Source organism: Copidosoma floridanum, unplaced genomic scaffold (genome assembly GCF_036245765.1).
Source record: "Copidosoma floridanum isolate Cflo_tuat_1 unplaced genomic scaffold, Cflo_Japanese_pri ptg000020l, whole genome shotgun sequence".
Lineage (NCBI taxonomy): Eukaryota > Metazoa > Arthropoda > Insecta > Hymenoptera > Encyrtidae > Copidosoma > Copidosoma floridanum.
Window position 1 is genome coordinate 3,351,826 of NW_028321897.1, and position 26,475 is coordinate 3,378,300.

Genomic DNA, 26,475 nt, shown 5'->3' on the forward strand with positions numbered 1-26,475 from the left:
CCCGGCATCCCTCCCTCCCATGCCACGAGTTTGGACGTGTTCGGGCCAGCCGACGACATGCTGCACCAGGCCATCCTCCTCCAGGACGAGTTTCAGGTGAAAATCTGCCTGCTGTACTTCACGGAGAGCAAAACCATGGTCGAGCACGGCTGCGCGGCCCTCCACTTCGCCGCGGCCCTCACCAACGACGACGGCGCTATCATCAACCGGCTGCTCAAGTGCGGGGCTGGAGTCGACCAGTACAACGCCAACGGGATAGTGCCGCTCCACGTGGCGTGCATCTTCGCCAACTACCGCACCGCCAAGCAATTGGTGGACAACCGCGCTAGGGTCGACCTAGTGGACTTTTTCGGGCGCACGGCCTTGGACATCCTGTTGTCGAGCGACAGCTTGTGCGACGGTTGCCGTGGGACGGACGTGTCCCGGATTCTGTGGCTCCTCCACGCCAAGGGGGTGTCGGTGAACGAGGCCACCCTGACGTCGAGCCAAAAGTGGGACAAGAGCGTCCGGCAGACGAAGCACCACGTCCTCTTGAAGCACCTGGCCCTGGTGGAGGTCCACGAGGGTGAGAGGATGCCAAAGAATCATTTGGCCGTTTTGCGGGACAACCAGTGCTGTAGTGATTACTACGACGCGTGCAGGGACGAGCTCGAGTTGATTAGGAAGACGGTGGTGGAGGGGCCCGTCGCGATGCTGAGGTTCCTCGTCGAGGACGACGAGAGGCTCGTGCCTTACGTGGAGAACTTGAACATCAAGCGGAACTTTGATATGGCGAACGTGAGGCAAACATTTCCCATTTATGGGGATGTTTTGCAGGCGCGCTTCGACGACGCGTGGGCCGAGTTCAAGAGGTCCAAGAAGTAAGGGATCCTCGTGTGAACTTGGTACGACGAGTGATCGGAGTACAATACAATTACCTGGATTGTAGTCGTGTGATATTTTGTTAGTGGAGGTGTACACATTTTTTTATGGAATTTAGTTGATACGTTAGGTATAGTCTTTTGTTTTGCTGAACGCGGATTCGATAAACTTTGAAGAAAAAAAGCTGAACAATCATTTTTTTTCACAAATACCTCCTGCTTTTATACAGAAAGTTATCGTACAAATTGAGTGAAAAGTGTGTTAAATTAAAGAAAATATCGGTACATTGGTAGCTGAAATGATATTTTCTAAAAAAAAGTGACATCAATTAGTTTACTTATGTGGATGGAGTATGGACTTGTTGAATGAATTCAAAAATACGTGAAACAAACTGCTAAGCTTAATATGAAAAACTACATTTGTTTTTAAGACATATTCTTTATGAGTTAATCTTCTTACTAAATATAAGTTTAACCGTTTATATTGTATTAATAATAATAATAGCTGGCATCATAACAAATCGACTGCCAAAATCTGATACTTTTTATCGACTGTTCTATGAAAGCACTTGAATTTGCAATTTTAATTATTTCATACGATACTAATGGATGTATTGTAAGAAGCGAGTAACTAAACTAGAACAATCACTTTTATTGTTTCAGATAGTAAATTCAAAAATATTATACTCATTTCTATATTACTATTGTAGTATTATTTGCTATTCAGAATCGGAATACTTTTAAGTGTGCGCTTACGTGCTAAAAATAATTTCACTACTGAAACATACCAAGTTTGCCTGATTACTCTGTTTGATTCCGTAAAATAATGGAACTTTCTCATAAATTACATGAGATCTGAAATATTTTTTTTGATCCAGTGGAAACGTAAAAGGTCCTTGGAAAGTAATTGCCTCGCAAACTTTTTTTTGACATGAAAGCTAGGTCATTGTTTTAGAATAAGATGTAATTTTATAACAATTTATAATAACTGTATAATATAAGATGTACCATGTAACCCAAAAAATAATAAAGTACGTATTTAAAAAAACAGTATCTTAAGTAATTTCATATGCATGCTTGGAGCAATTCTTATTTTAAAATTGTCCCTTCATTTTCATTAAAAAGACAGTGCTTAAAAGAAAACTTTATCATAAGCTCGCAATTGCAATTAAAACTGTGCAGCGCGTGCGAGAAAAGTACTCGTTCGAACAAAATCTGCAGAAAAGCCTCGAAAAACTTTAATGGCCACTTCAGCCGTAAAAGACGGATGAGAGATCAAACGAAAAAAAAAGAACTCGCTGAAAAACGTAGGAAATTAAGAAGCGAATGTGTGAAAGAAATGAAACGAAACGAATCAAGACTTCGAGCTATAATATAAAGTGCTTGATGGGGGGGGGGGGGGGGTCAAGAGACGAGAGACGATTCATCACGGAGGAGGGCTTGGGAAAAAAGTAAAAGTGGATGAGAAACTTGGCTTGCGAGGCATCTTATCGCAAGACAAAAGGATTTTTTTTTTTGTCATTGCCAATACTCTTTTTTCCCTTTTTTTGGTTTTTTATCTTTAAATCGGCGTTGGGCAAAAGTAATGAAAGACGTAACGAGTTATTAGATATTTGCTCAACTGTTTGGTTCCCTATATTTTTGATGTTACTTATTTTCAATGACTACGATGTAACCTCGGATGTAACGTACAAGCTTTTGAAAGAGCTCGCCTATACTCATCCACTTTATATTCATCGTTTATGATGCGAAATTTCCACTTGCGCCAATACATGATTAGGGTATTTTATAGTCTTACGAGGAAAGCAAGTGATGTCTCAAAAAGTTTTTCGAAAGACAATGCTTTTTGAAAACATCCGAGCAACCTGTGAACCAAACATTCAAGCGTCTCTCACCACGTTTACTTTCTTACGGATGATTGATTTTTTGTACATATTATGTACATCTATTACACTTATTTTTTAAAAATCATCTTCAATACGTACCGTTATTTTCTACCAATGTAAGTTGAAACTCAATTTTTTTTAATTTTAAGTTTAAATTCCAGCCTTTGTTTGGATTTTTGCCTAAGACACTGATTGAGAAGATAACTACTTCAAAGATGTCAATGTCACCGCAGTTGTAATGAAATTTAATTTTACAAAAGACTCATTGAACGAATCTTTATCTTTTTTATCTCTATGAAACCATTCACACACTCAAACTTACAAATTCTTCCTATTTCTTATGCGATGCACTGATAATTAAACTGTAGTTTAAAGAACTCCATTTGATTCCAACTTGGGAATTTCCTATACCGAATCTGGATTCGTGAATTATTCTTTACTCGCTCCATGTACTACGTAGTATTACGGTAACCATTATTCAGTAGTGGCCACCTGAACAAGTTTGCTTTATTTTTCAACAATTTTTTTCATTCTCTGTACTATACCTGCATTTATGATCTTGATCTTTTTTAATTCGACATATACATATGTAATCTTATCTAGACACATCTTTTGGTTGTCTTTCAATAAATTATATCACACGAATCAAAGATTGAGTGTTAAAAGCGTTAAAATATTCATTTATAGCAACAAGTTTTATTTAAGACGGGCTTTTCTAAAAGATACCATTAAATGTTAAAAATAATTTTCTGATCATCGAAATTGTTGAGACCCAGCGATGACTAGATTTCCGATGACATAGCATTTTTCCAATCGATCGTAACTATCTACGTAGAAGCAAGAGTATCAATAAACAGTTCAACAATGACGCACATTAACAGATAACAAACAATTAAAATTTTAATTTTGACCAAACATAAGACGATTAAATACAGTTGACGACATGTTCAGACAGTTGATTATGGATGAAATCTCTCACACTCCTCGCGAGTCTTAGGATACAAGACTTCCTCTTTGCAGTAGTTTTTTCCATAAGGACAGTCAACCAACTCGAACCACGTATTGAAACACAGTCCCATCTCATGTAAGTATGATTTTTTGGACATCTGCAATGACAAAAGTACTCCTTGAGACAAAATACCTCTCAAAACGCTGCATTGATTGGAAAAATATTTCAACAGTTGCTCACCGAATGCTTAGCACAGCCCACGTTCACTTTGACCCCCAAGGATCCTTCGACGGCAGATACCACGTCTCTGTAAGCATAAGTCTCCCCCGGTAAAATTCCCGCTTCCGCGAGGATTCTCCCAGCGTTGTACTGATTCAGCAGCTGGATGGCCTTGACGAAATACTTTGACATAGAGTCGGTGCTGGGGAGGTTCATGGCGCACGTCCCGTGTTTATTCCACTCGTGTCTCCAGAACACCTCGTTGTCCGTGTCCAAGTCCAACGTCATCCACTTCTCTTCCATCTGGTCGATCAACTCCTTGCCCAAGAGCTTCCGGTTGAACTTAACATTGTTGTTGCAGTAGAACGGGTGGCTACCTTTGGAGTTCGAGGGCCACAGCCCGTGGAGGGTCCACTGGTGCTTAGCCAGGGGTAGGCTGCAAGGACTACACTCGTTCGATTTGTTTGTCCATATGTGGTTGATGTTCCAACAAGCGGTTTGTGGCCACATTTGTTTGATAACCAGCAGATCATAGTTTCGATATTGGTAAAAGTTCATGAAATCTAACAAATTTATGTCGTCGTGCTCCGCAGGGAATCTTTGGAATCTGTAATTTTGTAAACAAGTGAAATCGATGTATCGAGAAAATAAACGATTATCTACAAGTAACAAGAATTAATCAAATAGAAATTAATGTTTAACTTTATCAAAAAGTAGCATTTTTGTATATACATATTTTAAAAAAGTTTATTGACAACATGGATAATATTTTAGTGTGGCATCTTTATTTTTCGTATTATATACACGCTTTTTGTAGAATGTTTTTTTACCAAAATGTCAAACAAGGAGCTATTGAGTATACTGTGAAAAGATTCATTTAATAATCAAAACTATTTTCGTTCTCTAGAGTTTTTTTATAAAATTAAAATAATTAGACATAAACTTACGATTTTGCATTGTATCCAGGAGAAGCGATGATCAACAATCCAAAACTCACAATTACCTTCAACATTTTTTCAATTACTTTTGGCTCTACGTGATACCCTATATATAAAGCTCGAAACGGTCTTACGCGAGCGATTTAAAAAGTCAACTAACCTTACAATTTTTTCATTCATACTATTTAAGAAGATAGTACGAAAAAAATACGATAAGGGAGTTTTGTTCGAGTGAACTTCTTACGCGAGCAAATGTTTAATCACGATTCTCTCGATTGATCTTATCGCATAAGTAACAAGATTACACGAATGAACGAATGACGGTAATCACAAAAAGATCCATCTGATACTTCTAAAGCTGTGTTTTACAGTTATTGCGGATATCTGTTTTTTATTTTTCACGTATTTTTGTAACTGTTTTACGCATTTTTGATCAATTTAAAACAATATTGTAGCCGGTAAATTTTTCTTTCCTTCAACTGTTATATTTATGATTGCAGATTTCCTACATTGGTACACTAACAATTTTTAAAAATTTCTCTTTTAGTTTACGTATAATACTGTCTAAAAATCGTAGAAATAATTTTTGAATTACTGTACTATTTTGTTGAAGAACAAGTACATTTTCAGAAAACTGTATCTGATTATCTTAGAAATAACTTATAATCCAAGTAAAAAGTTTTATTTGTCTCCATCACTGATCTGTTATACAAGGATAAAAAATAATATTTTTCAAAATAATTAACCAAAGAAAACGTATGATAACTAAAAATACTAGTTTTGTACTAGTACAACACTAATTTTACAAGTTTTAATTATGCTCATTGGATAAATATTGTTAGTCTCTTCTACTTCATGAAAACTCGTGTCAAGGGTATTTTTGTACTTTTATTACTTAAAAAAACATTCTAAATAGTAAGTATATCCACTATGTTTTGCTCTAATATAATTTGTATTGTAAACTAGTTAAAATAATTCTAATGTAAAATGAAACAGCGTTATAAAAGCCCTTTATAATCATACAAGTTAGAAAAAAAATAAATGTCATTAAAACTCCTCTAAACATTATTCGTGTCCATTACGCGAAGATTTTTTAATTGGCTTATGCATAAACTGAGATTTAACAATTCTGCAATTGAATTAAAGCATTCAAAATACTGTAATAAATTCACTAAAAATTAAATACAATGTTAGCTTGAGAAAAAAAACTACTTCTTACCAAAAGCATATGCAAACGAAATATTTAATTTAGCATTTGCTTCATTAACATTTAGTTAATAAATAGCAAAAAATGTAGGGTCGCTATTGCAAATAATTGAGGTGGATGTGCTTACATCAACATGATTCATTCGATTACTTTGCACGCAATAGATTGTAAGGTACGTGCTAATATCACATAGCTATAAAAACAAATAGAAGTCACACAAAAAAAAACCCACGAGAAAATGGCAAAATGCTTATCCCATAAGAGTGAATTAAAGCGAGGAAAAAAGGAACTTCTTAAAAATTACAGAGTTAATGATCATTAAAAGTTAACCAATTATTTTCATTACTGTCTGAAATACAACACTTGTACTATAGTCTGAAGAAGTTTATTGTACATGAGATAACTTATCGATTCTTGTAATATTTAATTTTGAATTACAGGAAATTAATTTAATATGTACATTCTTTATACAATCGCAAATAATCTTATTAGGAGTATCCAATTTTATCAATATTCAAGATACATTTATAAAGATTGTTGTGCAGATAAGCAGTTTATATTACTTAACCTTAAACTGCATAATGTTGCAAAAAATATTAATGAAATGTTGTTTTTAAAATTTACGAATATACAAAATAAGATTGTAATATCGTTTTGAAACCGTTTTAAGAGCGTAAAAAATATTTTTTACTTTTGTCTACTGAAAATCACTTCTGTACTTTATGTATTTACATATAATTATATAATGGTTTGATTTGGTATCACCATATGAATGACATTTACAGCAGTCTGACTATTATTTGAGTAAATAAAATAAAATATAATTATTCCTAAAATTATAATAAAATAACTCAATCCACCTGGTAGAAGATTTTCATCTAAATGTTAGTATCCTTGTAATTTAATCACTTTGTACAGATTAGTTTTTTTATACTTTTTCTAGAGCTTTTTTAATAAAACTTATAAATTTTAACGATGATTTTATTTTCATCATTTTCAAAATGTGTGCTAGTAGATTTTGAGTGGGTATACCTTAAATCCAAAACAAATAAATTTTTTTAAAAAGGCTAGGCTCATTTTTCAAAAGCGCTATTGATACGAAAATTAAATTATAGATTCATTTCATAAGTGTATCATTTATGAGTGATAATGTTACAATGACCGATGATAAATCTTCAATTGAGCTTAACAGCTCGATCTAATTAATGTTTGATTTTAATCATGCATGGATTGACGTACGTACGGATGATTTACTTTTTTTTTGAATCTTTTTTTCGCTTAACCATATATGTATTGTTAAATACTGTTACTGTGGAATATTAAAAAATTTTACTAATTAAAAACAAATGAAGTATTTATTTTTTAAATAATTTTTTGTCAGATAAAGTATACATGTGAGATATTAATACATTTTAGTACTTTTACTGTCTTTACACTACTATACGATCAGCAACGTAACTTAATTTAATATAAAAAAAAAAAAAAACCGATCTTTGCTGAAGAAATTACAGCCAAAAGTATGTCATTCAAAATAAATATTTTTAAAACCGTATGACTTCCAAAATGGAGGTGACCTTGATGTTTTTAAGACTGCAACGATTTTTATTAATTATTAAATAATATTTTAAGGACATTTATCACAATTAGTAGGGTGAAACTTCGGATGGCTAAGGTATGATACTAAACATGTGGAAACGTCACTAGTTTCTGTAGTCTGTTACTTATTTATACGTATGTGCGCATACTGAGTATATCTCAGAGGTGTTTTTTACAACTAATTTGCAGAAGGTAAAAATAGGAATTGATGCTTTACAGAAAATAACTATGTGTACTAAAACAAAAAAAACCAAAAAATTATGTCGAGTTATGCATCGATATTATCTGTTACATCAAGATAACTCATTAAAAATTTAAATCACAAGGGCATTAGTTTTGACAATATCATGGAAAAATGTATGTAAGAAAGTAACAGTTTTAACTTATTTTTAATGGGTGGTTAATATCCTCTAACCAAAAAGGCTGTGTACAGCAGATAAGATTCCAGAATGTAAATATTTGAGAAGCAAACATAGAAAGCTAACTATGCATTTTTAATTTTTATAATCTGTAATATGTAATCTGTCTTTTGTGTGCCATTAGTAAAAATCTTTACTTATGTTATTTTAAGCATAGTATGTAGATGTTGAATATATTTTTGAATTTTGGGTTTCCTACAACGTTGTCGTACTCGCATACTTTAGTGTTAAAGTATCTTGCAGGTCATCTCAAAACTTTATCATACTATTTATTTAGTACTATATTACCAAAAATAAAAAATAAAACTAAAGAATTTATTTTCAAATTTTAAGTGATTTTTCTATAACGTTATGTGTTTGACTAAGGTTTTTTTTTAAAACATTAATTATCATCTTACAAACAATGTAGTGAAATGATTTGAAATTTTTTATGCGACATTCTAATGTTATGAAAAATGTTTATTCAATTTTTCGACAAAATCGTGAAATTATTTGTGTAATGTACTGAAATAATTATTTAAAACTATGATTGTTTCATTTATTATTTTAATTCATGTTGGATTCAGTAATAAGTAATTCGATGACTACAAATTTATAAATAAATTTTTTATTCTCATTTCCAAGTTGCATTATTAAAGACTAGTTTCGAGGTATGGCTTTTGTGATTTTTTGCTGTTTTTTATCTCTTGTTCTTCATCCATCAGCTGAAAGAATAAAAATAATGAAATGTGATTAATTCCACACGTTTCAACAATTCGAAAATTTTATGGTTATACATTACACGACAAATACATAGTGCAATATACTGAAGATAGAGTTTTACGACAAGTAATTGGACTTCTATTGGAAATAATTTTTACTTAAAAAATTTTTTTTTATATTTTGATGTAATTAATACAAAACTTGACTAATTAAGAGTTTCCTATAAGAATTGAGAACTCTTTTTTTGTAAATTAATAATAATCGTCTTAGTAGCAGAATGATGAAAAAGGTTATAATGAAGAGTGATTCATACATGACGAAATAATTAATTTTTAGCTTTCCAACATGTCTTCAAAAGGGATTGAACTAAATTTTGGTTCTTACATGGTCAGTTTATCGATAGACCGAGACAAATAAACATTTTCATTATTTCAGTTTCATTTCAAGTCAAGGTGAAACAAATTTAATGACAAATTATAGTGAACATTATTGAAAAACTTGAAAAAAGTTATGAAGCTATAACTTTCATCACAACAGGTCTTACAAAGGTATGTTATATTATTGTTATTAATGATTAATTATAAATAATATATTTAGTAAATGATATACAAGTATCACTTTGTACACTGTTATAGAAAAAGTAATCCACTGAACAAAGGTAAAATGGTCTTATTTTTCACGATTTTCAAATAGTGCGTACTTATAACCAAATTTTTCTAAATTTTTTTTTCTGGCTTAATCTGGTATCCCATTTTTTCTTTGTACTTACAAATTATTTTTAATAAAGTACAAAAATGTAAAAGGACAAAATAATTACTGAATTCAACTGATTGGGTCCCATTTTTCTCCAAATAGCACTTCCACATATTGTCACTGGAGCACATAACCTCAAACATCAAGCATTCGGCAAACTAAGAATCGATTCGTACATTAAAACTCTACTACTGTATGGCAATCATGAAAAAAATATACGAATAATGAGATCACTAAACTCTAAAAAGCGCTTACATTGGATCCAATTTTTCTTCATACTTCTGTGAGAGCTAGAGGATACGGTCCCGGTTGCTGAGCGTCAGATCATGATAATCAGCTGATAATCACCTGACATTCACCCGATTTTCTTATGATCATCACCTGATTTTTACCTGATTATCACCTGATATGTAATTTATGATAATCAGCTGATTACCAGGTGAAAGTCAGCTAAATGACAAGTGAATATTATGTGAATATCGGGTAAACTCTATTTAGCAAGCTTCAAGCAAAGCTCACCTGATATTTACATGGTATTCAACTGATTTAGACAATTAGCTGATTATCACGAATTACACATCAGGTGAAATCAGCTGAAAATCAGGTGATAATCATGAGAAAACCGGATGAACATCAGGTGAATATCATGCCAAAATATCAGGTGGTTATCATATGACGCTTAGCAACAGGGGTTTGCTTTAACTGTCAGCTCTTAAATCAAGTTCTTTCTATTTATTATGTACCATGTACAGTTTGGATTAGATTAAGCCAGTAAGATTGTTGAAGTCGTTTTGCCTCAGGGGATTATTTTTTCCTACTTTTTTATACTTCATCCCTATGTACCTAAATTTTTAGTAAGGAAATACAAATAATTACTTTTTTGCATATTTCACAGCTGCATTTTGTAGTTAATCTGCATCGTCGACAGTAAACTGTAACGAAAAAATATATTGATACAAGTTAATAACATCGCATTAAAATTTTTGTTTTCGTCGAATAGGTGCCATCGTTTTGGGGGCTATTTTGTGGCCCCAAAGACGTCATTGTATTTTAAAAAAACGCCCAACATAAATCACCCTAATGAAATCTATGATCAGCCTATTTAAAAAATGTAGTTTGTAATTAATTACTAGTGGATTCAAGAACCGTTAACTGTTAACTACTAGCAACTCAATGTATTGTTTCAGCAAAATTGCACGTATGAGTCATACGTTTCGTTGAACTGACGTTTATTGGAATCATTATTGCTTAAGAGGAAGAAAGTAGTCTCAGAAAGACGTGTGGGGGGGGAATGTTATAATAATCATGCATTTTTACAAAACATGTGAGATTTGGACATACAAACGCGTAGTTTTAAGCGTTGCGCATCGACGAATCATCGTTTAACAAATAATTAGTTCGAGAACGTTGGACTAGAAATAAGTGGCTAATTGATTAAGATAACGTATTGAAAACATGTCCATTCAAGATGACGAAATCAACAAGTGAAATATTGTGCGTCACCATTAATTACTTTTATGGACTCAAGTAATGTAAGCAAGTAAAACAATCGCCGTTATTTGATGATTTTTCAATATCCTCTGTAATGTTTATGAAATCGTTTGAATAATTAAATTATCTTTGAAAATGGTGATGTATTCGTTCTATATATGTATACATTGCCTCATGCAGGGGTTTAAAGGATGATAAATAACTGTTAATATCCACCTACATACTAGTAAGGGTTATTGGGTTATTAATTGGGGTTGAATAAAATAAGAAGTACGATCACGTTAGTATGTATCCAATTTACTTTCTTGACAGAATACAAAGCGTTTTTGTCTTGCAGCTGTACAGATATAAAACACCCATTTATCAATTCACTCCAGAATAATGTGTTTGTATATTTTAATAATTGAAGCTCTTGTTAATTTCGCATGATCGATAAAATGTGTAGCAAACTCTTACATTGACAAGTATTACATCGCCAAGGCTTTTCAGTATCTTTTGTATTTTTATTTTCCATCCTCTATTACTATTTTTTTCACAAACTGCAGCTAGCACCTCTCTGTCATTGACTAACGTACTGTGACACCGTCAAACTGTGACAAATAAACGACGGTGAAAAATGGAACTATTAAATACCTGTTAAGAATTAATCGATACATGTTAATACAGTAAAAAATAACCAGTGACGCCACCGATATGTTGAAGCCCAATTATCTTCTAGCGTCATGAAACAATATTGGACTTCTTTCTTTACTTGATGTAGACTTTTAAAATAACTTTCAAAAAAGTATAATCTCTAAAAAACAAGTATAATAAGGACTCTTTTTTTCTTACATTTTCCTAGGAATAAGAATTTGTTAAATGTTGAAAAAAATTTTAATAAATGTGTGAAGAAAGTTAAGTAGTTGTAACAGCATACATTTTAAATAAACAGAAAATTCAAGTATTATTTATCTCACAAACTTTATCAATCATAATGGTTATTACATTTTTAAAGATATTAAAAATAATGTTAAAATTAAAAATACATCTTTAAAAAATGGCTTTATATACATATAAATTGAAGTCTGCAGAAGCATCAGCAAATTTTTTTACTTTGGAATCATTCGTTGTATACGTTAAAATTAGCTCTAAGCTCTTTTATTTGGCTTTATCGAAGCACCGTGTATTTGGTCGAGGCACTATTTTGAACAGATACATTGTATCTGGCCCAAAATCAACATTAGATGTGTTTTTACACGATCTCAATCACAGATGAGGCGATAAATTCAATTGTGCCAGTTAAAAGAGGGTTCATTTAACTGTAAAAGAAGGAACAATAATTCTGACGTGTTTCATAAAAGACCAAAGAAAATTGCATGAGCCAATGAAATGGTGTCTAATAAAGAACTGAAAAATTGCCTTTTTAACGAATTAACTAAACAGATAAAGCTCACTGTGTGCGTATTGTATTTTTTAATCAATAAAAAATTTACCCATGATATAAGTATTTACAGCTACAAACATATATTTATAAGTCATTGTAGCTATAAATATAATAATAGCTATACGATTATAACTTTGATATTTGAATCGTAGTTTTTTAATTTATCAATGACATTGACTGTTAAATCATCAAATTTTTTCAACTTAGAAGTGTGTATAGTTTTATCTTGATAACAAACACTGCGTAACGTACTCAACCCTTACGCTACAATGTTACTACAATCATTTCTATTTTACACTTCAATTATTTTGTCTTAATCAAGGATAATTTAGTGAAACGTTAAGTTTTATTATGTTCTGGAAAAGGAAAGGGTAATTGAGGTAATACTTTACAAATAACGGTTATTTTTACAACCTAAAAATATCATTTGAATTATTACCACGTAATCTGAGTTCGAACCAATTTACAGTCTATATTTTTTACAGTTTTGCTAGCCACTATTACGTTCGCTATATATATAAAGATTACAAAAAATTTTGTGACAAGAAGTTGTATTACCCACCATTACGATGTATATGTTATGAAATTACAACTCCGTACAAAGAAAACTTTGTAATGGAAAGCTTTTAACATCATATAAATACGTTTTCTGAAATTTTCAATTGAAATTAGGTACTAAAAAAAAAAAATAGATGAAGAATCTTTGTTTTAATGAATTGAGACCAGTTTTGTCATTTTATTGATCATTTTTACTTTTTTGACAAAAATAAACTTTAGGATCCACTAGGGTTTTTTTGCGTAAACAAAATCGATGCAAGTACAGGTTTAACGTCACTTCTTAAAATATTTGTTGTTAAAATGTTGTAATATTTTTTTTACTGCATAACAAGTATTTCACAACTGTATGTTTCAACAGTAAAGGTTAAAAATTAAAAAAGCTCAATATAGTAGTTTGGTAAATTTTTTATTTATTTATTAAAAAACACAAGACTTTTTAAAATAGGTATGTGATGTTGATGTATGATGGATTAATAAAATAGCAGCAAACTAACGGTGTTATTTTACCAAGCAATTAGTTTATAGTTATAAAAATTAACAATAAGTAAACACGATTTTTAACATTTGTTTGTGTTTTTCTCTATGTATTACAAAATTGCCATTGTATAATACAATCAATCAAAAGAGAACTTTAGTACTTACAACTTTCTCTATCAGCTTAATTTTCTCTGTACTTGCAAAAAACCATTTTTTTACTGTTACAAATTTTTCGTGTTAGGTTACAATTCCAAATTCTCAAAGAAAACCCTGTCTTTCATACAATTTTTTACATGTAACCGTATTCTTACTTAGTGCATGTTTGTTGTCTGCGAATCAGCATTGTAAACTCACAGACTGATTGGGCCATAATAATAATTGAATTGGGAATGGGTTCGAGGTTCTTGGCTAAGAGGAAAAAGTGACAATGTAACATAAGTATTTACTGGTCATTCTGCTTTTGGTATTGTATGTGACGAGCAATTATGCAAAATATTGAAAAAGACATACAACATCACTTGAACATTTGTATATTTATTCAAAATCCTGAATATCTTCTAAATATTGTTACATTGCTGTGTGGTAACATGACTCTTCAATATTCAAAGCTTATCATGAATATACAAATGATGCATCTTGAGATAAGATGCGGTAGCAAAATATTTTTGGCAAACATCGCAGTAAAAGAGATGCGGATTACACATATGACGAATGAATCCGTCGATTTGCTCAAAAGTTTGTGAGCACACTTCACACCGATAAGTATGTTGAATCTGCTTATGTCTTGACAAATTGATGCTACTATTAAAGACTTGCGAGCACAGGCTGCAATTGTAAGGTCTTTCATCCAAGTGAGTGCGAACATGCTTTTTGAGACAATGTTTATACTTGAAGATAAGTGAACAGTCATTGCAGCGATAAGGTCTTTCATCAGAGTGTACGCGCATGTGAACTATGAGACTGCATTTGTGTTTGAAGGCTTGTTGACACTCGTTGCATTGGTAAGGTTTTTCGTCAGAGTGTGTGCGCATGTGAGCTGTCAGATGAGTCTTTTGTTTGAAGGCTAGTGAACATTGGTTACATCGATAAGGTCTTTCACCAGAGTGTACGCGCATGTGAACTATGAGACTACGTTTATGTTTGAAGGCTTGTGGACACACGTTGCATCGGTAAGGTTTTTCACCAGAGTGAGTGCGCAGATGAGCTAAAAGATTATATTTTAGTCTAAAGGCTCGTGAACACTCGTTGCATTGGTAAGGTCTTTCTCCACTATGAATGCGCATGTGAGTTGTGAGATGAGACTTGTGTTTGAAGGCTTGTGGACACTCGTTGCAGGGGTAACGTTTTTCGTTAGAGTGAATACGCATGTGATGTAAAAAAGCATTATGTTCAATGAAGTCTTGCGAGCACACGGTACATTTGTAGGGCTTCTCGGTAATATGACTATCGTGAACGCGCCTGTGGCGAATAAGCTGACTGGGATGGTAAAATGTTTTTTCACAGAATTCGCAGCAATGGAGACTCTTCGAACAGTTTCCACCATTTTCCCTCTCTTGGCTGGAATCTTGCTTACGACTATTAAACATGTTCGTATAAGAAATTTGTTACAAAAAAGATGTAACACTGGATGTTGCGATAAAACAATAAGGAGTAGCTTCGTTGGTGTTGTTTCTGGTGGTTCAAACGGTAGTGATTGAAAAAAAAGGTATGCACCTGTTTGAAAAAAAAAAACAAAATATATCAGTTGCTTCAGGTAGAACTAAATTACGTTATCATTCGCTTACTTTAAGTTAAAAACTTGTCACCTCGGGAAAATAAAGTTTGAAATGTAAAAAATAAAAATAAAATGTGGTGATGAAATTTACATGAAAACCATTTTTAGCTTTGTTGCGTTAAAACAAGTTAATTTTATTTCCATAGTCTACCTCCATAGTATGCAAGCAAGTGTTTACACAATAGTGTTCGATCTTTCTTAGTTGATTTAGTGCATTTATTGTACTTCAAAAATGTCTCAAATAGATAAAGATATCAAATATTATTGGAAATAAATATCATTGTAGGCAAAGTTAGCAACAAAAATTTATTATGGCGTCATGTTGTGTTTCATCGCTTTAGATATGAAGCAATTTTATCATTATTAAAAGAGAAACTAACCTTTCAAATCCTGTCCAAACTGCTGTATTTCAGTAATGCTGTGAAATCACATGCTGCATTTAACAACTTGCGTTTATAATCACTTTTGTTCTGAACCGTTAGTACAACGAAATTTAGTTCTAATGTACTGGAATCAAACAATTTTATGAAGAGAAATATATGTAAAATTGAACTACATGATCGCTCGAAGTATATTGAAACAATACTCTTGAGGGATTTGTCGAGTTCATCACTTGAAATGCATATGGACTGAAAAAGTAAGTAAAGCTGACTTGGACGAAGTATTATCTATTTCTTTCGATAAGCATCGTGTTGTTAATGACAAAATAATTGGTATTTGTAGGCGCATTTTGTGGTTCTCCTCGGCAACGCATGACGTAGCAGAGGTCATTGACCATCCACAACTAAGTATGACGAGAATATATATATATATATATACATGGGGCATTCTTATTAATATTTACCCCCCTGCTGTCCAAAAATGGAAGCAGCTAAAAAATTGTAATAAATCACTATTTTGTACCTTAAAGCCTGTAGTTTACGATAACGAGTGGCTCTTTCCGAAAATAAAAAATGGCGGCTGATGGCATGACTCTGACTGTTGATGAAGACCGTAAAAAATGTTAAAATGAGCAAATATCTTGAAATCTTATCATATTGCAATTGAAGAATAAAAAGAATGTATGATATAATATTAGATTATACTGAATTAAAATACAATAAAGCCTTATTTAATGCAAAATTCGACTTTTTCTTGATTTAAATTTGGACAGGGGGGTAAGTATTAAAAAGAATGCCCCATATATATTAGTTATACAAATAATGTTCTAGGTATTATTATGAAAAATTGTATCCGTAAAAGTATTGTGCATGCAATTAGCGCAAACGAGTTGTCTGAAACACGAATGGGTAGACGTTGAAAATGCAGGCGCGAAATTCAAACAAAGTAAAAAATATCGATAAAACATTACAAGGAGAGCAATAATGTTTAACGTTATTATTTTGAATAACGTCTTTTTCTCAATAAAAACTTTGAGAGAGTCACAGGATCAGATAAACGAGGTGCAAGTAAGTTTTCCACATGTCAAATTAAACTTTACTTCGTCAAATTATTCCTCAGGTTTTAGATACAAAAATGGGATTAAATTTCTCATCCGCATCGACGTGACAAGTTGCACCATATCAATGGCCCATGTATCGTGCGAAGCGATTTTTAGGAGATTCAAGTGAGAAACGGACTTGTGCTTGTATTTGTAACCGTAACGGGTGCAAACGGGTACAATCGTTATTTCCTTTGACTCGGAGAATTACGGCAGCGTAAGTGTTGCGAGCCGTACGGGTGTGGGGGAGACTGACTGGGTCGAGTGGGTTGATTTATAGGTTTTCGCAAGCCTAATGGGAGCTCAATCGATGTTTGATTTATTGCATTTCTGATGATGCAGCTGTTAATCGAACCGATAGTGGAGGCAGTTGGACACCGTTTGGAATTCGCGGTAAAAACGTTAAGGGAGGAATTCTTGGAATGGATGGTCGATCAACCTGCTTCATTACTTTTAAGGAAATTTCGCTTTTACATACGGGAAGTATTGCATCGGTAAAAAATTTAATATTTTATAAAAACACATGTCAGAAATGTAATTTTTTTGTAATATTAAAAAAGAATGTGTATGGTATACATGGGTCATTCTACGCAAATTGGCATATTTTAAGGAGATTCCAGCGAGTAGGGATATCAACCCGCATCTTAGAGCCCTAATTTGCTCAAAAAACTTCAATAGTTGGCACCACTGCCCAAAGAAAATCATGAGCTAACCTATGGAAATACAATTCGATAAGTTACAAATAGAAAATCTCATGATTTCTTCCAGTTATCTATATTTTCACGACGGCATTCGAAAAATGAAGTAATAACCTACAACACGTGTGTACTGATAATACCCGACACTTTCGATTCGAGTTGCAATTCATTAGTCTTTGTATACCTGCCATTAGCGCTCTAGTTCAAAAAGCGAGCTTCAAACACGCATATCTCAAGACTTTGTCTGGTTATGGGTATAAAAAAGGGTACCCTTAGATTCAGCGTTATCTCAACTATTTAATGAGATATTATGGCGATACAAAGGCGCTGAGACCTCCTTAAGGCCGGAATAGAGAAACGATTTAATTGTTGAAACATTTTTAGAACAAAGTTCTTTATGTCGCGTACTGGGGGGCTGGAATTTTAAAAACGACAGATTTGTATGAAACGGAAGTCGCTTACCGGAAGTCTCTTCCTCCTCTCCCCCACAATAATTTTTATTTAACTTTGAATTTTTTCTTCTACAACTCTAAAAAAAAAAACACTTTCTAAGAATGAAATTTAAACCCTCCACCACCTGCATACGAGTCGAGTATCTTACCCACTCTGCTTCGAGTGCTGCCGACTTAAAAATTACGGTTTCTTATACTTATCGTGTTGTTCGTAACTTATTTCTCATTTTCGTATGCATTCACTGATAATACATTCAATTAATGATAAATTATATATTTGATTATTTATTAAAACAAAGTTCATTATGTCGCATGTTTAGGGGGCTGGAATTTTAAAAACGACAGATTTCCATAAAACGAAAGTCGCTTACTAGAAGTCTCTTTGTCTTAAAAAAAAATTTTTTTTTCTAATTAATAAATTGAAAAAAAAAATAAGTTTTATTAGCATAAATATGGTTAGGTAGATTAAACCAAATAAGGCGCGTTATTACGCATTAAATATAAGTATTTGATGCATAAAACACCGACCAATTTTTTTTAAAGCTGATGTTTTTATGGCATTAAAATAATGCTAATAATTACTATTATGAATAAATTAATTATTAAAATAAACGTATACAATAGAGTTGCAGACCGTGTCAATGGTTTTTAAGGGTACTTATTTCGAATTTGAAAAAAAAAATTATGTTACAATGTCACATAATTATATAAATATAGTAATTTATTAAATCAATAAAAAATAAATTATGTAAGATCATTACATATGTATATTTCGAGTTACACATCATTTTAATGTTTTTTAAGGGCGCTTATTTTAAATTTGATAAACAAATAATGGCAAAATGTCATTGAATAGTTATATAAAAATAAAACAATAATTATATTAACTGGCTATACAATTGCAAAGACATAAGAAAAAAAATAATTTGAAAAAAATTTATGTACAGAAAATGAATTTAAAAAATTTAAACAAAATACAATGATAAACAATTAAAAAATAAAAATAAAACGAAAGGTATGAAATCGAAATAAAAAAATTTAAAAAAAAAAAATGCAATAAGTAAATATGAAATAATGAGAAAAATAAAATGGAAAATAATACTAAAAATAATTAAAAAAATGAACTCAAAGAGAGCGAATAAAATCTGAAAAGACCTAAAAAAATGAAATAAAATGGAAAACGAAATAAAATATTAGTACAGAAAATAAAGTTTTGAAAAATAAAAATAACGAAATGCATTAAAAAAAAAATATTGAAGAAAAAAAAGTTATGAAATGAAATATAAAAAAAATCAAATTAAATAAAAAAAGACTTGAAAAATACAATGAAAAGAAAAAAAATAAAAATAAGAAAATTTAGTTGAGTACTCACGATACTTGAACTTTGAGAGTACGTCATGCATAGATACAGTACTTACAAAGTTCCACTATCGTGAGTACTCAACTAAATTTTCTTATTTTTATTTTATTTGTTTTTATTTTTTATTTTCTATTTAATCTCCTTTTTTTATTCGATTTATTATTTTTTTTTTTTTTCATTTCATTGTATTTTTCAAGTCTTTTTTTATTTTATTTAATTTTTTTTTTATATTTCATTTCATAACTTTTTTTTCTTCAATTTTTTTTCTTAAATGCATTTCGTTATTTTTATTTTTCAAAACTTTATTTTCTGTACTAATATTTTATTTCGTTTTCCATTTTATTTCATTTTTTTAGGTCTTTTCAGATTTTATTCGCTCTCTTTGAGTTCATTTTTTTAATTATTTTTAGTATTATTTTCCATTTTATTTTTCTCATCATTTCATATTTACTTATTGCATTTTTTTTTTTTAATTTTTTTATTTTGATTTCATACCTTTCGTTTTATTTTTATTTTTTAATTGTTTATCATTGCATTTTGATTAAATTTTTTAAATTTATTTTCTGTACATAAATTTTTTTCAAATTATTTTTTTTCTTATGTCTTTGCAATTGTATAGCCAGTTAATATAATTATTGTTTTATTTTTATATAACTATTTAATGACATTTTGCCATTATTTGTTTATCAAATTTAAAATAAGCGCCCTTAAAAACCATTAAAATGATGTGTAACTCGAAATATACATATGTAATGATCTTACATAATTTATTTTTTATTGATTTAATAAATTACTATATTTATATAATTATGTGACATTGTAACATAATTTTTTTTTTTCAAATTCGAAATAAGTACCCTTAAAAACCATTGACACGGTCTGCAACTCTATTGTATACGTTTATTTTAATAATTAATTTATTCATAATAGTAATTATTAGCATTATTTTAATGCCATAAGAACATCAGCTTTAAAAAAAATTGGTCGGTGTTTTATGCATCAAATACTTATATTTAATGCGTAATAACGCGCCTTATTTGGTTTATTCTACATAACCATATTTATGCTAATAAAATTTTTTTTTTTTTCAATTTATTAATTAGAAAAAAAATTTTTTTTTTAAGACAAAGAGACTTCTAGTAAGCGACTTTCGTTTTATGGAAATCTGTCGTTTTTAAAATTCCAGCCCCCTAAACATGCGACATAATGAACTTTGTTTTAATAAATAATCAAATATGTAATTTATCATTAATTGAATGTATTATCAGTGAATGCATATGAAAATGAGAAATAAGTTACGAACAACACGATAAGTATAAGAAACCGTAATTTTTAAGTCGGCAGCACTCGAAGCAGAGTGGGTAAGATACTCGACTCGTATGCAGGTGGTGGAGGGTTTAAATTTCATTCTTAGAAAGTGTTTTTTTTTTTAGAGTTGTAGAAGAAAAAATTCAAAGTTAAATAAAAATTATTGTGGGGGAGAGGAGGAAGAGACTTCCGGTAAGCGACTTCCGTTTCATACAAATCTGTCGTTTTTAAAATTCCAGCCCCCCAGTACGCGACATAAAGAACTTTGTTCTAAAAATGTTTCAACAATTAAATTGTTTCTCTATTCCGGCCTTAAGGAGGTCTCAGCGCCTTTGTATCGCCATAATATCTCATTAAATAGTTGAAATAACGCTGAATCTAAGGGTACCCTTTTTTATACCCATAACCAGACAAAGTCTTGAGATATGCGTGTTTGAAGCTCGCTTTTTGAACTAGAGCGCTAATGGCAGGTATACAAAGACAAATGAATTGCAACTCGAATCGAAAGTGTCGGGTATTATCAGTACACACGTGTTGTAGGTTATTACTTCATTTTTCGAATGCCGTCGTGAAAATATAGATAACTGGAAGAAATCATGAGATTTTCTATTTGTAACTTATCGAATTGTATTTCCATAGGTTAGCTTATGATTTTCTTTGGGCAGTGGTGCCAACTATTAAAGTTTTTTGAGCAAATTAGGGCTCTAAGATGCGGGTTGATATCCCTACTCGCTGGAATCTCCTTAAAATATGCCAATTTGCGTAGAATGACCCATGTATACCATACACATTCTTTTTTAATATTACAAAAAAATTACATTTCTGACATGTGTTTTTATAAAATATTAAATTTTTTACCGATGCAATACTTCCCATATGTAAAAGCGAAATTTCCTTAAAAGTAATGAAGCAGGTTAATCAGCCATCTATTCCAAGAATTCCTCCCTTAACGTTTTTACCGCGAATTCCAAACGGTGTCCAACTCCCTCCACTATCGGTTCGATTAACAGCTGCATCATCAGAAATGTAATAAATCAAACATCGATTGAGCTCCCATTAGGCTTGCGAAAACCTATAAATCAACCCACTCGACCCAGTCAGTCTCCCCCACACCCGTACGGCTCGCAACACTTACGCTGCCGTAATTCTCCGAGTCAAAGGAAATAACGATTGTACCCGTTTGCACCCGTTACGGTTACAAGCACAAGTCCGTTTCTCACTTGAATCTCCTAAAAATCGCTTCGCACGATACATGGGCCATTGATATGGTGCAACTTGTCACGTCGATGCGGATGAGAAATCTTTCTATCTTTGACGCACGTATCGCTCCCGTAAAGTACCGCGCAAATTGCGTTTGCTATATCGTAGCCACGGTAACTCTGGCGCGTTCTGTGATAATATGTCTTGGGTGGCAGAGCCTTTCAACGGCGTACGGGTTAATGAAATCGTCAATTTGTTATGCTCCACAGCTTGAAACTGCTGTATGGCTTCGAATGCATTTTGCGTATACACATACGTCGTGCTTTGCTCGCATTAACTTCATTTCTAATGTATACGGACGGGTTTCGTGTCAAATGGAGTTTTGGAGAGTGTAGTGCTTATGCGGGTGACAAAAAATAGACACAGTCTTTTTGCTGGTATCACAACGTTGTTAGTGACTCAAGGTAAAATTTTGGGGTTTTGGAAAAGACGTGAGAATTTTCGTGGTGGAAAAATATTGCACAATTTTATTTTCAGTGAGTGCCTTACAGAAAATGTTGATATTACCTCAAAATCCCACTCGGGAATGTGGGGTTTGATCAAAGTGTAATTGTAAATCAATATTATCGAACTTTTAGCTAATTTAGAGCCCTTGAAAAGTAGTTTTTCAGAAGATCGTACAAACATTTTGCAGTAAATTTTGTTCCCTGCCGATTTTGACATAAAAAAATCTTGAAGAAGCATACCCAGTTAAGCCTATTATTGGTGGTAATCTTTAAAAAAAATCTCCAAGTCACAACGTTGGAACCCTAAAATTAATTAAAACAATCTTTTACAAAACAGAAAAACTTTTACAAATACATAAATATATATATATATATATATATATATATATATACATATAAAGTTCTAAAATGGTACTTTTGCGAAATCCGAGAACAACCACCGATTTCCGCCAGAGCCACTGGTGTGTCGATTGATTCTCTTTATTTGATCCACCGTGCGAACCGAGCCTGAATGAATTGCAAAGAGCGATCGGACTTCCTGCAGTTCCGTTCTTTTTGTCGTTCTCTTTCATGAGTCTGGATTAGCGTTCGCTTTGAGCTATTTCCCAGAAGTGATCTTCAAATTCACGGTCACTCCTGTTTTAATCGAGAGTCGAGTTATTTGCTCGTACATGCTTTTAAAAAAATGAAAAAAACCCGAAACAGTATAGTTGACGAAACTAGAAAAAGCGATAAATGATGAATAATTTTTTTTTAATCTTTAAAAAAACCAAACTAATAAAACTCTTTATTAAGTATTGATGACAAAACGCATTCGTCTATCGAGTTACTCCGATGATATTTTGTTAAATAGATTGACAAATTCATGAGTAACAAATTTTCATCCCCAATCACCACACTTAATTGATCCTCGTAAAGTATAAGCACAACGCACCATCCAAATAATGCAGGTGCGTGTAACTAGCGACGACCAGCGATTTAATTGTAACATATTCATCCGCAGCGCATACACATGCACCTATACGCTTAATATCCCAATGCACGATTATTTCGTAAGTGCTACGTGCTCGTGCAGCGGTTGAAATTAATTTAATGAATTTATGCAAGCGCACGGGCTAGCAAGCTAAAATTTTCTCTCACCTGCGACTTAGCGGTATACAGTGTACAGGCTTGTGTATACTCATGCGTGGATTTCGCACCTCGTTATTGTTGAGGCGCATTTGTACTTTAAGCAGAGCTCAAAATTTCGAGAGTGAAAAATATTTCTGTCTCTGTATATGGCTCTACTATTCACAAACGTGCGCACTGCGACAATTATTTTATGCAGGACAGCTAAACGATAATTGCACGTACATAATTAGAAACGAGGAGTTGCGCTAGAGTGAAATTTGCACGCATATCAAGGGGGCCAGTGTGGTGTAATAATCTCAAAAGTTTCTTTTAGTAAAAACACACTGGGATGTCACTGTTGTTTCTGAACGTATTTTAAACTTTGATACACATGTTATTACAAATGACCAATAAGTAACAAACGCATTGTTTCCATGCTGATACGTATTAATTTTGTCACCCACAATAGATACGTAAACAAACTGAGTCGAGTACAAGGGGGGGGGACTTGGTACGGCTGTGACAGTCGTCATTTTAGCAAAACTATAAGAATAAGGGATAACGAGTGGCAGGTAGGTCAGGGAGATGTGGCGTGTCCTTCTGAATGTATGTCACTGGATTTAGTTAACCATCGCGCAACATTAACAATAGCAAATACCAACATTACTTTTCAACAGTAAAAAAGTATATATTTTTATTAAAAATTGTTGTGGGGCACGTATATATGGCAGGGTGACCAGATGCCGACTTATCGCCAAAATGACGATTTTTTACTCGATTTCTTACATTCACTGGTGATTTAATCTTCAGACGTGGTTGATGACGATTTTTTTAACGATTTCTTAATTCATTTCTTATTGACGTAAGACTAAAAACTAAAAAAATTAAATTTTTTCCCCGTACAGTACGTCATCAATGATTAACTTTTTCCAAGTATGATGCGTCATCAATGACTAACTTAAGATGAGTGAAAATTAAAAAATGACATATAAGTAATACAGTAAGTAAATCTATGAAGATACTTACAAAATTTTGGCCTTTGGTTAATTATTCATTTATGACAAATCATACTTGGAAAATAATTATCGTTTTTTTATCAATGCAATAACTGAAAAGTTCTAACTTCTGCTCAATTAAAGAATCTAACGTTTTTAAAAATACAGTCACCAAGTCCAGATTTTTTAGACGCATAGTAATAAATATACTGAATGGTGATTAGTTATAAAATACTATACAAGTACAAGCTTTAACACGTAATAATTGTTGTTAAAAAAATGTGAAAAATCTAACATCTTCTGTTTTGGTCCAAACCACATGATTGGACTAACAGCATTGCGTTCAAATTTTAAATCATATGCATCTTTAAAATGATACCTCTGGGGCATCCCTCAAGAACCCATGTATAAGCGGCAAACTTTGCAATTTGATTTCTCAGGAACCATTTCAGTTCATTTCAAACTTAAACATGTAAACAATACTTAAATTGAATCTCCAATAAGCGCTCACTGCCCACACTATATGGACATGTGCATGTAGGTACACACGTGTTGAAACTTTCATAAAACCACTACTTAGTTAGAGAAACTCAACTGGAATACGAAGAAGTTTGCAGGGCACTCCCATCACAGTTCAAAATGTCATGTTCCTTCGTTTGTTGATTATATGGTAAACTATCCATTTCAATCCTTGGATTACACCGTAAAGATACATACAAAATCACGAAATCTCGTTTCTTTTTTCGATGAAATTACAGTCACGGATACTCGAACGAATGACCTGATTCACGTTTTTTTTTTTCATCCACCAGAATTGCAAGTAAAACTTGCGTCGAGCAGATGCTCGAAATTAATTAAAAGCCGAGCCAAAGCGAGCATAGTATAACCGTAATTTCCATCGAATCCGGTAAATTTTCGGGCTACCACTCTCCCCGCGTCGAGAATAGAGACATTTGGCTGTAAACACAGTGGTTATTCGTAACAGATAAGATAACAATACACTTTAATATTTCAGTCTCCTTGAAAATACAATTTTCCAAAGACTTCGACATACTCCAGAGAGCACCGTCGTCGTAGCTACGAATATGCTGACTTCACGTGCACCTGCGCTACATTCCCGTTGGTACTTATGATACTGTGACGAAGGTGGGGTACATGTATAGGACACTGCATTAAAGCCGCCGACTCGATTATACCACCGCCACGTTCACGCGTCTGTATAGGTTGCACCTATACAGCGTAAATGGTACGCGTAGGGAGGGAGGGATGTATTATATGACCCTCGGAGCCAACGCGCGGCAACTGCTTGCTTGGCTTATTCCCCAGTCATCGTTACTCAGGTCTAGGACTGCTATTACTTTACCGATTAGTTATGCTCTGCATGAAATTCTATGAACGGAGTAAGCTCCCGCTCTCTGTTTCCCTTGTCTTTGACGTGATAACTCGTACTGAATTTGGATTTTGGGTAATATTTTTGGCTCGTCTGTATTTTATTCTCAAGAGTGGCGCGGTGCACCTAATTTAATCAAGATCCAGAGAAAAATCGATACTTTGTTCTCGGGAACTTATGAGCAGTTGTTTCAATTGGTACCGGATCGAGCGGTGCTGATGAATTTTTACAATGAATGGAACGTCGGCAATTGCTCGTGAAAAGCCATCGCCACGTACACGCTCGCCGCGTGTAATTAAATATGTGCCGAGCTTAGTCTGTCAAAGGGAGCCACCCTTCAAACACGATATTCCCTTTTGCGACTCGAGCCGTGATGTATAATGAATAGCGACGCGTAGTTGAATACACGGATACTTGAACGCCCGGTGGGGGGTGCACATGCATGAATCATGCGGCTGGCGTCACACAGCATATTCGTTGTAGTAGTCAATTGACTGCAAATCCCACACGAAAATAGATTTTCCACGTTTTTCTTTACTATTTTCCGTTTTCAGAGATATTATGTCCACTCGTGGTATATATATATACCGCATTTTATACTTACAGTTTTTTATTCTTAATTAAAGACTTAATTACTACGTTTACGTGTTTTCATCAAACAAAGTTTATTGTTGATCTGGAAATAAAAATATGTTCAATTAATCAAAGCTAATCGTAGTTTTCC

General features: G+C 32.7%; 3 protein-coding genes across 3 annotated transcripts in view; all 3 read right to left on the reverse strand.

Annotated features, from left to right (window-relative positions):
* The window catches only part of LOC106642172 (adhesion G protein-coupled receptor E3), a 238,238-nt gene that overhangs the window by 67,655 nt on the left and 144,108 nt on the right, over positions 1 to 26,475 (reverse strand). The gene's annotated exons all lie outside the window — the stretch shown is intronic.
* LOC111643130 (ribonuclease Oy-like) lies at positions 3,706 to 4,442 on the reverse strand. Its single transcript, XM_023390330.2, has 2 exons — positions 3,936 to 4,442; positions 3,706 to 3,852 (listed from the first exon to the last, which is right to left on the reverse strand). Exons 1-2 carry the CDS (start codon positions 4,422 to 4,424, stop codon positions 3,706 to 3,708), a joined length of 636 nt encoding a protein of 211 aa, XP_023246098.2. The 5' UTR covers positions 4,425 to 4,442.
* LOC149374312 (uncharacterized) lies at positions 14,064 to 15,771 on the reverse strand. Its single transcript, XM_089593933.1, has 2 exons — positions 15,633 to 15,771; positions 14,064 to 15,191 (listed from the first exon to the last, which is right to left on the reverse strand). Exon 2 carries the CDS (start codon positions 15,062 to 15,064, stop codon positions 14,081 to 14,083), a length of 984 nt encoding a protein of 327 aa, XP_089450059.1. The 5' UTR covers positions 15,065 to 15,191; positions 15,633 to 15,771; the 3' UTR covers positions 14,064 to 14,080.